Source organism: Xiphias gladius, chromosome 24 (assembly GCF_016859285.1).
Source record: "Xiphias gladius isolate SHS-SW01 ecotype Sanya breed wild chromosome 24, ASM1685928v1, whole genome shotgun sequence".
Lineage (NCBI taxonomy): Eukaryota > Metazoa > Chordata > Actinopteri > Istiophoriformes > Xiphiidae > Xiphias > Xiphias gladius.
In genome coordinates this window covers 14,837,984-14,852,364 of record NC_053423.1, presented here as the reverse complement: position 1 = coordinate 14,852,364, position 14,381 = coordinate 14,837,984, and the positions used below count along the sequence as shown (strand labels likewise).

Here is a 14,381-nt window from a genome sequence, read left to right as displayed (position 1 = left end):
TCTCCCTCTCTCTCTCTCTCTCTCTCTCTCTCTCTCTCTCTCTCCCTCTCTCCCCGCACTGCATGCGCGGGGACGGGAAGGCGTTGAAATGAAAGCCATCCCAGTGAACAATTAGAGCAGCAGATTGACAGGTGGGCCCTGACTGTCAGGGTGACGCTTGTGGAGGGGTGGAGTAAAGGAGAGGCCGGAAAGGCAGCTGGATGTGTCTGTCTATCAGTGGGAGCTGTCTGGACGCACCGCGCATCCACCGATGTGCGCGCATTTCACTGCGGAGAATATCCGGGGGACGCTCGTTGCGCTCTTAAGAATAAATGGTAATAAATAAAAAGCCAGGAAACAACAACAACAACAACAACAAAAAGCCACGGTCCGCGGCTCAGAGGGCTGGCCTGCTCGGTGTGTTTGCTGATGAGTTTCTGAGAAATTCGTCAAGTGTCCATGTTGACAATCGGGCGGACTGTGTGTATGTGAGTATTTCATTATCCGGGGGGTGTTTTTTTTGCTGCGGGGGTTTCTCCGCGGCGCACACTTGACTGATTGACACACACCCAGCCCGACTAACGTGTCACTCTTTCCTCTCTCTTTCCTGAATTTTTCCTCCCGAAGACCGGAGCTGGCACCTGGACGGGCGGAGGGAGAGAGACACTACAGCGCAGCCTGGACTCGTCCCCGCCGCCGAGTGACCTGAAACGCAAGGCGAGGAGCTCCGTTTCCCCCCCACGTTTGCTGCGAACAGAGGTATGAAATAGTTCGGTGAGGGGTGTAAACCTCGCTTGATGGAAAAGGCGGCGAAGGGGGCTCAGGGCAGCTGTCCATATCCCCTCCACGATAGACTGAGATCCGCACGGAGCTTTTTCTACCGGTTTTCTCGCCGACTCAGCCTGCGATGAGTTTATGTGATCGGCAGAAGTTAACGGACGAGCCCGTTTAGCTCTAAATAATTTGTATTCTTCCCTTTTTCTCGCCGGACATACCGATTATAAAATGACCAGAGACGCGTAGAGATTAAACCTCCACTTGCATCGCCAGAAAAAGAAAAAAGAAAAGAGAAAAAAAAAAAAAAAAAGACTTCTTCACCCAGCGAGGGATCTACACTCTAATTATATCATCCTACCGAAGAGCGGAGGAAACGCCACTGGCTGTGATTTCCTCCCGTGGCACCGGTTTCCTCTCCAGCTTGTCCGCTATTTTTGATCTCTGCATGAAAAGTCAAGCGGAAAGTCTTGCAGCAGCATGCCGAGGAGAAAGCAGCAAGCACCGCGGCGGTCAGCAGGTAAGCCCCGGCTCTGCAAACAAACACCCCTCCATTAGGAGCAGGCACACTTTACCCCCCCCCCCCCCACCCCACCCCCCACCCCTCACCCCCCCACCCCCACCTCCACCTCCCTCCCCCGTAGATAAACAGCCAGGGATCTGCACACAGGCAGACAAGTTTGCACAGCAACGTATAGGCCCGATGCAGGGCACAATACAACAGGACCTCTCTATTACTGTACCCATGAGTCCCTTCAGCAGGCTACGTGCGCTCGGTTTGGTTAACATGCTGACTCGTGGAGCATTTCACCAGCCAATTATAAGTTTATTTCTACTAATCTAGTAAGGCATGTTTGACTGGCAACAGTATTGTTTCATTTCCGCAGGCATGCGCCTCGGTGCCAAATCTGCCTGTGTGAAATGAATGCGCTCAGCTGTACTTCAGTTTCAACGCTTTAAAGCTGATCCTCCACTAGGTTGCCAGCATCCAAGTTCTCCAAACAAAGCTCATCTTATCTCATTTTTACAGGCTAACGTTTTTGATGTGCCAGGAAAAAAAAAAAAAAAGGAAAAAAAAAAAAGGGGGGGGAGAAAAGCGGCATATTTTCAGCTTGTGTTCCGCTCTGGGATTGCCATCCTTGATTTGATGCTTGATTGATCGCCTGTCATGCGACTTCCTTTGATCTATTCATTCCTGATAAACATCAGTAAATCATTCACCGTAGAGACACGCATGCGCCCGGCAGCTGGACTCTCTCAAAGGATAACTTTTGTTGCCCCCGCCCAGGAGCGAAGAAAAGACAAATTGAAAGAAAAGTTCTCAAGCGGGATAAATACTTTGCGATTAATACCCGAGGGGGGAGGGAACGAGGGGGGGAGGAGGGGTGCTGGGGCGTAGCGAGATCACAGAAAGCCATCTCATACAGAAATAGCCCTAAAACAAGTGGGGGTGAAGTGGGGAGGTTACCTCTAATAGTCACTTCAAACTCTTGACCTGACCTTTGTGCTCATTTCTTAGAAACAGGAAGTATTGTAAAGCTGCCATAAATATTAAAAACACTGATACAACAGCAAAATTATATCCATATAACACCAAAGACGACTAGAACAGTGATAGATAAGGGGACAAAGTATGTAAAATCACTGTTGGGTCCCACAAATTTGCCCTATAAGTCACTACAGGAATATTATTGACACCAGGTGATGTAAAACCTTCTGGTATCGAAAACATATTTAATTATGTTTCCAAATATTTAATGGAAAATGTAACATCAATATGAAAGTATTTAGGTGCGTTTCAAATGAGAGTTAATAAGAGTAACAATCCTCACATAAGGTGTTAAAAGTTCAGAACTAAATCACATTTAACAGGCATTTTTCTTCAGAGAAAGTACCTCAGCAAACGTAAATAATAGCATATAAATTCCTAGTTTGAGAGAAATTCTGTGCCACAACATTTTGCATTTTGACAGCCAGGCCTACACGTTATCGTTAAACTGACCAGACGTGAACTGCTGTGCGAGAGAATCGCATGTTTGCCTGAATTCATTTGATGTCCCTGGGAGATGTGTGTGATTGACGTGCATTTCCAAATGACGGGAAAAGAGGAACCTTTGAAGTTCATGCAGTAATGACCAAAGCCGAATAAAACAGCTGTAGAATGTTAAGCAGGCGGTGGAAATGTGAGGTTAAGCAGACTTAATCAAGGTTGTGACGGAAAGACTTTGAACTCGGTGGGGCTGTAATTTCTAATTGACGCAAGGCTTTAGTGATGGATAGAGAGAAATATGTTTGAAGAACAAGCCTGCACAGTGAAAATAAATAGTGTCTGTTTCTACCTCTGCCACAAATGGTGGTGAAGTCCCCAAAAGACAGAAAAAAAAGTGTTGTTTTCTCTGTTTTCCAGCCTCCTCTGGTCCTTCAGCCGAGCGCTGAAGAGGCCCCATTCTGGCTCAGCTTTTGAATATTGATTTAATTGTCTGTTTTTGTGACGGACACATACATCACACACAGTAATGGTCAATCCCAAACTGGCAGATGTTGTCTGTACATTATTTCCAGTGCTCGACATATGGTCAATCCAAAAACTTAAACACCTCTACTGATGTGTGTGTGTGTGTGTGTGTGTGTGTGTGTGTGTGTGTGTGTGTGTGTGTGTGTGTGTGTGTGTGTGTGTGTGTTTGAGACTACTTCCTCTGTGAAATGGTGTACACACCTATATATGCACACTATTTTTACAATGCATTACCAGATATTTCCACAACCCAGATTTATCACTTTGGAGTTGCACTAAAACAAAATGTTGCATACGCTCCTCGGGGGTGGGGGGGCTCAATGGCTCTTTGTATGCCATTTCAAATGGGCTCTGTTTCATCAGTCACAGTGATGATTTTAGACCCTGTAATGGCGCTGTACCCTATCTAGATTATGACCAGTGACAATACATCAGTGTTCTTTCATTTGGAACCACATTACTGCATCTGTTAGTTTTGGCAGTTGAGTTCAGTGCAGTGTTATTTGAGCAGCAGAGACTTTTGCTGCAGTCATTTGTCGTCATTTTCAGCTTGTTTTTTTATTTTTTTTGTCTTCTCTCACTGAAGTGCAGTTGTTTTTTGTTTTGTGGTGTTTCTCATAGGAGCTATTACGAGATAAACAATGCAGTAATATCAAGTAACAATAATCAAGACGAGAATAAAAGGCAGTAGGAGTTGAAATTATAAAACAATGTTGGAACAGCAACTTAAAGTTTGGTTTATCCTCTGCTATTATAGGTTTCCTATTTTTCATTGAACTCATGTCGTGTGCCAGTATTACTTTTGATGAAATGTAACTGAAGTTAGTGCTTAAACTATTTGTCAATTAATTGATTAGTCGTGCGACAGAAAATTAATCTGCAACAGCTTTGCCAACCTATGAATCGTTTAAGTCATTTAACAAGCAAAAAGTGGGGAACATGGACTGGTTGTAGGTTCTCAGACATGAACATTTGCTGCTTTTCTCTGTTTTAATATTACTGTCAATGGAATATTTTTGGGTTTTGAACTGGTGGTTAGACAAAACAAGCAATTTGAAAACGTCAACTCGGGCTCCGGAAATGTGGGCATTTTTAAATATTTTCTGATGTTTTACATTTTCCAGATTCATCACTAATAATTAGTAGTTGCAGCCCTAGATAAAGTGCTGTGATAATAGCACAATATCACCTTTATGTCCAGAGGAAAGGGGATATAGAAGAGTTTGATAGTAACTGCAGTGATCAAGGGGTTTCAGTAAGTGACCTTTTGACACGTAAGCAGCTATTTTAGTCACTGTTTTAAAGAAAACTGTGTATGATGTCAGACTGCATCAACAGTATTATCATGTTTAAATTTGATACTGAACACATTACAGCTAGATAACCAGTAATTACTTGAATTAGTGGATGTCAGATACTGTATAGGAAATATACAAATAAGGCATAATTCTATATTTACTGAGGTCACAGTTTTGATTGTGGTTGGAAAATTAATGGTATTGCAGCAAATGTACGCTCACTTTTAGTTTGCCAGCCACAATATCTTAAATCAAACACTGTCACTCCAAGTAATGAATCTGTCAACGAATCATTCAACATGTCAGCATGATAACAGTGTGACACTGTGTTAAATTTATTCCACAGGAGTTTAAAAAAAAAATGCAAAAAAAAAAATATATATATAATTTTTTACTATCTCTCCTGCACAACGTCCAGTTTTACTGACTGAGACAGCACAAGAGGAAGAGGTAGAGCAAACTGTGGGTGACCAATCCAACAGTGGTATGGACCAGGACACAGGTCCATAAGCAGATTCTATACTGACAGAATCAGTGCCGGTCAGGGAAGGGAGAGACAGTGACACGCTGTGATACTGTCAAACGTGACCTTGTGGAAACGTGTTCCTTCCATACCTGAAGAAAGTGATTAGTTTTCTTTTGTCTAGTCTCTTCATGTCTCAAACGTTAGGCAACTGGCTGGTTTTTTGCCACTCACACACTGATGTCACTAATTAAGAATTTAAACACTCTAAACATAAATCAGGTATTCAGGTTACAATCAGAGAAAGTGGGTGCAGTTAATTTCTTTGATATACATTACTTAGCGTGTCCTATAAACAAACTTCAGTGCTGCATTTTAATGATCTGTCTATAGCTTAGTGCAACACACGTTTAATTAAAGCAGTCTGCAACATTCATCCAGAGTGTAGCTACAATGAGCCTCGTGAGCTTCACTAAAATCAGTGGCTGTTTTGTTTTTTTTTGTTTTTTTCCTAAACATGTCCCGCTTTACTGCTACTATCACTGCCTTGGTGCAAAAGGAGTCTCTTAATTATGACTTGAGGGTGGGTGGGTTGGCGGGGAGGGGAGCGGAGCTTTCCTTATTCCCGACGGGATCGTTAGCCGTGGTCCCTAATTATCCAGGTAGCTGACGGATCAGTGACAGGGCCCCACCGATTAATGCTGACAAATTCAGCAAGCTGTCAAGTCTGCAAGCTGCCTTGATATAATCAACTCTGGTGTTAGCCACTTCTCATGTGCCCAACCCCAGTTGTTCCCATGTAAACTCAACAGCAGAGGTTGCTTGCAGTGTGATCGAAATGTGTGAGGAAACGTGTGACTTGTAAAGCCAACACTCTGCAGGACACCAACAGTCCTTTAACGAAGTTATGAATGGCCGCTATTTGGTAGTCTCAAGTTTGGATGATCAGTACGTTAACCAGTACATGAGTACAGTAATGCAATGGAAGTAGTTTTCAGTTGTTTAAGAATGTGAATTGGGCCTCCTGTGAATGAGAGAGTTTCTTAATGCTTTCCTTTTTCCCTCTGATCTCTCTGGTAACAGCTTTTTGATTAGTTTGACAGAAGAGGAAGAAAGTTCTAAGACAAGCAGCATTAATACTTCTTGTTTTTGTTACTTTGCATTGTATTTCCTCTGCAGAAATTTAGCCCACTGCGCCTATCAACTAAGGAGCCAGCATCGAAAGATGACTAGTAGAACCTTGTGTTGGTTTTATCGGGTCGCTTCTGATAAAGTATTTAATGACATTTGTCAGGAGTTGAAGCTGCACTGTGAAGGGGAAAAAAAAATTTTTATTAAAAGTGAAAAGTACAGATGAGAACAGAGCATGTCGGTGTGTTTATGTGTGTGTGTGTGTGTGTGTGTGTGTGTGTGTGTGTGTGTGTGTGTGTGTGTGTGTGTGTGTGTGTGACATCACTGAGCAAGATGAGGCGTTTGTGCAGCCCTGCATGTGTGTATGTATGAACGTGAAATAATCTGATCCAGTGATAAGGCAGTGTATGTATGTAAGTGTCATTAACAGGTGACATTGACTGAAGGTGTCAGTGGATATATTTGCTATCCCACACTCCGCTACACCCGTAGTTTCATTTGCATGTGTTGTCAGAGCCGGTAGGCCTTCAGGAAATCAAAGACACACACTAATACGCACACTCGCACAACTACGCTCTCTGTCCTCATCTTTGTGGAGGTTAAGTGACAAATGAAGATCGATGACTGCTCTTATGGAAAAGAGAGGGTCGAATTGAAAATATGTGGGAATTAGGCTCGCCAGCAGGGTGACGATGTAAAGGCATTCAGAGCTACAGCCGCGAGGTAAAACTATCCCCGAGCTTAATGAGGTTCAGAGGAAGCAGGAAAACCTGGATTTTCACTCAAGCACGACACAAGGAGCTTTGACAAAGAAAAAAGAGAACAAGGTCATTTTCACAGGAATAAAACTCGCCAGCATCCTCAGTCTTAAATACATCCTGCATGTATTTATTGTCTCTGATTTTCAGTGTGCCTGTTTTCCATTCACAAAGAGATCCTGGCTACAATTCAAAACAGCTGCAAAACAAAAGTCACAATGTAAATTGGGGATGTAAGATAATAGCAGGAATAATAACAAGAATGAAATCATCCACATGGCTGTCCTTAAGGGGTTCAGGGCACCGGTTGCTAATTACTGTGAAGCATACACACTGAACTGGCAAAGTTTTCCTGCTGATTGAGTAAAACAGCCATTTGGGTGAAAGGAGAGGAGACTGAAAGCAAAGGCAGGGATTACAAATGAAATTCAGCCTTGAATCCAACACAAACACAAGGATTTCACAAAGCATATGTGGTTGTGTGCGTGTATACTCGGCAATCAGGATTTAGGGATTTATCATAACCAATTCTGTATTTTTCACGTTAATAAACTGAGAGTTCCAGTTACTGGACATGATGTAAGGCAACTGAAACTATACTTGAAACTGCACCTTTGGAATATTCTGAATTTCTCTGTAGGCTGTGGCAAAGCAGCAAGAAGAATTGTGGGTATTCCTGCACCCAAAGTCGGCCAGCTGCATTTGCTTCTTCACGCAAACACTGGACTGATTTTCTCTATTAATTGAAGCAGTTTAAGATGGAGACAGAGGGAATTAGCGGTGGAGAGAGGAAGAGAAAAATGGCAAGTCGTGATTTACGGCATGAAGCCGGGAGGTCCAGGGTACACTCAGAGGTTAGTGTGTACTCAGGGGAACCACTGTCTCGACTACTTTGACTGTAGTATACACGCTGTGTTTAGTGTATGTGTGTTTTGCTGTTTTCCCATGCGTTTCCATTAGCAGTCTTGTATGGTTTTTTTTTTTCATACCTAAGCATAAATGCTCAAGTTTCTAGCTATCGTTTCCAGTGTGATGTTACATGAGTGTATCTGTATGTATAGTGTGTGTCATTGTATGATTGATGCACTGTACACCACACAGATGCCGTTAATGGAGAGACCAAGTATGCCAGTGTTGGCTGCTGTGATCGAATTTGTCCAAAGCCAGAAGGACTTTCTCAGATATTGGTTTCTGCATTTTGCTCCAGTGATCTAAGATATTACCGAGCTTCTTTTTTTCAGTTCTGCACTTGATGTATTAGAAATTGCCACTGAGGCGGCGCCTGTTGCAGTAATCATGGTGATCAAGCTAGAGATAAGACTGGAGATACATGACCACCAGAGCAGGCACAGTGAGGTTTAAATTACTATCAGCACTCTCTTTTTATTGAATCTCTTGCTCTCTCTCATTGCTGATACTTGAGTCAAGTGTTAAGTCAGTTAAGCTAAGACTGAAAAACTGCCTTTGATCCCCAAACTAAAACATTAAAAACAGTGTTGAAGTGAGTGAGTTGCTGCTGGAGGCCCCGCACTGCACGGCCTTGAAGTTGTGTTGCTTCTGTTAACCAGCCTTTAACATATGGGTTGAAGCAGGGCGGGAAAGAGAGGGGTGTGGGTGAGGGAGACAGAGGGGAAGAAGACAACAGAGGGAGAGAAAGAGGGGCTGTGAAGAAAAGGTATTAAAAGTGACAGATGAACAGGGCTTGGATAGACGTTCTCCTGCAGCAGCTGTGACTGCTGCCATCGTTCTGACAGGTGTCAATTAAGAATTACTGTCAGGGTCCTGTAGTCATTTTTTTCCTGCCCAGCTGTCTGCCTGTGTGCCTTTTTGAGAAATAACACTTTACCCTTGTCACTGCGTTAGCGCTTAGCTACAGTCGCCCCAGAAAATGAGTGCATGGCGGGCACACTAATCGATAACCAGTGTATTAGCAATTATTTTGCCCATTGATTTACGCTGGGGCAGCGGCTCCCACCGCGTTGTTATTAGCCACTGATTATGTGTGCCTGTGCTATAGTGCAGATGCGCACGCCAACACGTACACTTGCTCTGCTGTTGCCAAGTAGGTATATTTTATCTTTAGAGCGAAGTACATATGTAGGGACAAAAAGATAATGAAGAACAGTGCAATGCAACCAATATTTCACTCTCTATTTAGGAAGTTAAATGATCTGTTTCCAAATTATGCCAAGTCAGTTTATAAAATCTCTTTCACTGCTAAACAGATGTGATTATTGTTATTCTCAGTCATATCTTAAAATGAGATATTCTCATTTTAGCTCTGTGACTGAAAGTGTGTGTATAGCATGTTCTCGAGTAAAAAATGACATGAAACAGACTTCCCTTTTGGCCTCCCATAATTCCAACAGCAGCAGGACTCGGCCAACACATCTTGAATTTGAGAAAACCCCTACTTGTCACCATGATGGTTAAAGATTGCTAAACTGGCCCTTCAGTAAAATGATATCAAATGAGTCGACAGTGCCAGATGTAGCTGAAATGAATGGTTGATTAATTCATTAGTCAACTGATAGAAAATGAATTGGCAACAGTATTGATAAACGGTTAATTATTTGTCAGTTATCCAGACATTTTCTGGTTCCTTTTTCTACAATGTAAGAATTTGTTGCTTTCCTTGTTGTTATATCCCTGCACATTAATATATATTTTGCTTTTAGATTTGTGTTCTGATAATGAATAATTGTATTAACAAATATGGCCAATTTTGGATGTTTACAGATGAAATTATTAATTAAATAAAAAAAATACCTGACTAATCAATGATGAAAATGATCATTAGTCTCAGGCCTAATACCAGCTTTACATTCACTTTCCAACCTTTTAGCCTACAGCTAACAGTTTTCTATTGATGTCAAAGGGGAATGCTAACATGCTAACAGGAGCTACCATTTTCTGGGAGGTGTGAAACAGTTTGAAGAACTGTCTGGTGAAAAGAAATATGAGTCATATCTATGTGCCAGCTACTGCAGTGCTGTGTGGCTCAGTGTTGTACCTCAGCAGAAATTCCATTTAAGTTCAGACCAGGAATATTAAAACTTTATAATGGAAAGTTGCATCAATTCTTCATGCAAAACTATAAAGCACCCCTAAAAAGGCTGGAAGCTTATAAACAGAATTAGTGTATTTTGTTCAGGTTTTTATTTATTTATTTATTTTTTTTGTTTGTTGCTTGGGTTAAGGTTGGATTTTGACTTAATATGTATATACATGATAACTGTACACTGTTGGTGTTTTGCATATAATCCCCCTGCAAACATCGAGAGAAAATTAACATTAATGAAACATATGCAAACTATGCAGCAGCTAGTGTTAAAGTTTCTTTTTCCCTTAACAGCTCTAAAGAGAGCTTTTGTTGTAGTGTATTCAGAATATGTGGTGCTAAATCTGGCCAAAGCCAGCACTGTATATCATGACAATACCTGTTTTTACTACATAGTAACTGAGAAAAGCTGGCCTCAGCATATCCAAACAGCAGCCAGTGCAAGTGGACGAAAGTCAGGGGACGGAAATTTTTATCCCCCAAGGAGTATTTATTTAACTGATACAGTGGGTTGAGAAGCAATGAATATCATTTTTTTGGACACTAGTTTACTGCAGATAAGCCATCTGGGAATGGATACAGTTAACAGACGACACTTTGTCCTTGAGAGGGAACGCTGGGGAAGGTCATGCTACAGCCTGGTGTAGTGCCACTGCCATCTCTCTTTCCTCCCCTTACCTCTTCATCTTTATCTCAACCTACTCCCTTTCTCTCTCATTCTCTTTGCTCATTTTTTGGGATTACTGGCCCCCCTCTGTCTCTCTCTCTCTCTCTCTCTCTCTCTCTCTCTCTGTAAGCCTTTTCTCATCTTCCTATCAGTCATCAATCTATATCTTACTCACTCAATTCTCCTCTACCCTGCTCATATTTTCTTTCATCTTCCTCCCTGTCTCTAACCCTCATCTATCGCTCTCTCACCGGATGCTCAAGAGTCAGTGAACTGGTTACAAGAACATGAACTCGACATCTGAAAAGGAGCGCTTAATACTCTCCTCTTTCGGGCCCCCTGGCCTTGTTCTCATAAATCAAGAACCTCTTTTTTTTTTTTCAATAGTTTGATTTCAGCAACATGCTGCAGTCACACTGACTTGTAAAAATTTAAAAGGTCAGAGGGCAGCAAAGTCTTGTGTCATCTTCTTTGAAGTCTGAACACATGACTGTCACATATTTTCCCAGAGCCATTCCCATTAAGCAGATAGCAGATAGTTATCCATAAAGCATGTTGAACAGGAAAAGAATCAAAGCATATTTTGTTGATGTGGCGCTATTCAGTTTTGTTTGACGCTTTCACAAGGAAGAAACCCATAAACAACAATTTGCTTGGGGTTATACACAGTCATCACTTAACAGTTGTCGGCTTCAGTGTGCCACTTGATGGGCAGTTGAAAGGGGATATAATGTCTTGTGATCCCAGTCAGTTCAACAACACCAAATGCTACCCCCCAAAAATTCCTCCCAAATCTTTCCTGAGCCGGCGTATTGTCTCAGACAGTGACAGTCACAGGGGGTATAAGCTCGGCTCTGTCCCTCTAAGTCGTCTGTCTCAGAGAGGAACCGCAGGGGGCCTCTTGTACACCCAAATGTCTCCTCTGTCATTGTGTCTCTCGTCACTCAGTCCCTCACACTCCAAACCAGCTGTCTGTCTGTCAAACTCGCTGGCTGGACGTCCACCTGAGCATCTGTTTCTGATTACCTGTCTCTGTTTGTGTCTCTGTTTTGTCTGGTGACCCAAATGTTGGCCTATTGACTTGTCTGTCTCTAGTCCATCTGCCTCTGGTCTCTCTCATCGCAATCAACATTTTTGATATTGAATGATACCAGCATGAACATGGAACTTTGATGTAAATACACCAAAATGATTGACGTGATGTCTGTTGAAGCTAGTTGTGGAGTGTAACTATGTACATTTACTTAAGTACTGTACTTATGTGCCATTTTGAGGTACTTAACTTTAGTATTTCCACTTTATACTGTTACTTCACTACATTTTAGAGGGTGGTATGTTAATTTTTACGCCACTACATTTATGTGACAGCTGGAGTTCCAAGATACCGTGAGTTTGCCAGGCAACCAGCAGAGACGCTAGGAGGCTAATGTGTCTGGTGACGAAATAGTCATAACATAACCCACTATAAAACCACAAATTTTCATTTTTACACCTAGGTTTTAGTACCAAAACAATAAAACAAACAAGATATATGCTACTCAGTGAGCTCTAGAGGCACTGGAAGATGGATTTTGTTACTTTTTGACATAACCGGTCTAGCTGTTTCCCCCTGTTTCCACTCCTTATTCTAAGGTAAGCTAACCAGCTGCTGGCTGTTTTTACTGAGCGAAAAAATATAAGAGGCATCGATCTTCTCGCGTAACTCCCGGCAAGACAGCAAATAAGTGTTTTTCCCAAAACCTGAAACTGTTCCTGGACGATTTTAATATAAAATACATGATTACTTCATGAAATATAATACATTGTTAGAGACTGAACATCCCGACAGATAAAGTAGTTAAGATGAGTACTTTGAGTACTTTATAATGGGTACTTTTACTTTTGATACTTAAAGTGTATAATGCTTGACTTTGACTAAAGGGACATTTTGAATGCTAGATATTGACTTAATGAAATATTGTAACATTGTGGTATTACTACTGTCACTTCTACCAGAACTGGTTGTAGACCGTAGCTACTACTTGCATTTTTTTCCGTGTGTTATCCTTTCAAAACCATGAAAAATTTGTTCTTGCTGTGTTGTTGATGATCATGAATACTTCCTACAAATTTCTATTCATAAAAGGCTTCTGAATCCTGTCTAAATGGTCCATTAATGTCCACTTCATAGTATTTGCTTCTACCTTCTACTTTACTTTCTAATTGTGGTACCGCTTGCTGCTTCACCTTTGCGAAGGTCTGTGTAATATATCAGTCATCTTACTGAATACGTACTGTATATTTGGAATTTTAATGACCTTACATTTCAGGTCCAAGAGTGGCCACATTCCCAGTTTCACTGTGTCTGTGTATGAGTCATTTTTTGGTTTGACATACTTTTTTTTACATAACTAATCTGTTTTTCCTCTCCATCTTCTCAGTTTGTCATTTCATTAATTTCCTGTCTTGCCTCATAGTTGGAGCCTTGTTCATAAACTTCTCTGGTTTAACAAAAACTGCTGTCAGATTTTTGAAAACAGACAATGAGCCTAGAGAAAGTTAAGCCATACACATTGACCTGTATGTCCAAAGTGAGGACTCACAGTTTTGACATCAAACTGAATGGCAAGAATTGGCTAAAATAATGCTTTATTTACCAAAAATATACTATCCTCAATGATAATTTATAGTAGCGCTGCAAATCTCTCTGTAAATAACAATTTTCGTGGCAGTCTCAAAGTTTGAGAAATTAGAAATTTGAATTTAGGGTGGTATGATTTGATTTAGAGCAGCAACTAAAGATTGTCATTATTGATTAATCTGCATGTTGTTTTCTTGACAATTTAATTAATCATTTGGTCTATAAAATGTCACAAAGTAGTGAAAAATACCCATCACAACTTCTTAAAGGCTTATATAATGTAAACAAATTACCTACACAACCTACTGTTGTCCAACCAACAGTCCAAAACCCAAGTATATTAAGTTTGTTATCATAAAACATGAAGAAAAGCAGCAAACCCATTGCGAATTGAGAAGAAGGAACAAGGGAATGTTTAGTGTTTTTACTTGAAGATAATGTATTACATTTGAGAGGCTTGATACATCATAATGCATTTTCGATTTCCATACTTTTTCTCACTGTAAGAACACATTAAAAACAACATGATCATTTGTATCAATCTGAAAAAAAAAAGGTCAGATGATTTTACTCCCACTATCGTGGTGTGTTGAAGTTAAGGTTACATGCTGGAGCAAGTCCTTATAGTATTCATCATTTATAATTTTCTGCAAGAGAAAAAATGTGTGCTGCTATGAAGTTGTTTGAGACTTCTCCGGTATCAATAATAACATTTTGCTTTTTTATAACTCATTCTCAGTCAGAAAAACACAGCTGTTGTTTATACTGTTCTGAACTGTTTTGATACAAAAAAAACTTTTGATACCAACTTATCAGTATGAGAAACTGGAGTATCAGTGTATGAGGTTAGAGTCCATTGTGTGAGTCTCTCTTTTAAGATGTGCATTGCAGGCCTGGAGTGGTTTGGACTAATGGTAAATTGAAAACAACAGAAATGCTGTAACAGTTATGCTAATCAAATGTTATTTTATCTAGATATCATCAGCAGAATTACACCATATCCTTTGTCAGTATACGCAATAAAGATGTGTTCTTTAGCAGAGTATATTGCACACATCAGGAATGATTAATCAAACTTGGTAAAACTGACAAAGATGGAGGATCAGAATGGCTCG

The 14,381-nt window shown here is 41.0% G+C and overlaps 1 protein-coding gene across 1 annotated transcript in view; it reads left to right on the top strand.

Annotated features, from left to right (window-relative positions):
* Nucleotides 1-200: 200 nt before the first annotated feature.
* Nucleotides 201-14,381, top strand: part of tshz1 (teashirt zinc finger homeobox 1) — a 31,071-nt gene continuing 16,890 nt past the window's right edge. Inside the window, exons 1-2 of the mRNA XM_040122760.1 lie at nucleotides 201-467; nucleotides 607-1,273. Coding sequence (XP_039978694.1) covers nucleotides 1,234-1,273 — 40 coding nt within the window. The 5' untranslated portion in view covers nucleotides 201-467; nucleotides 607-1,233. The remainder of the gene's footprint in view (nucleotides 468-606; nucleotides 1,274-14,381) is intronic.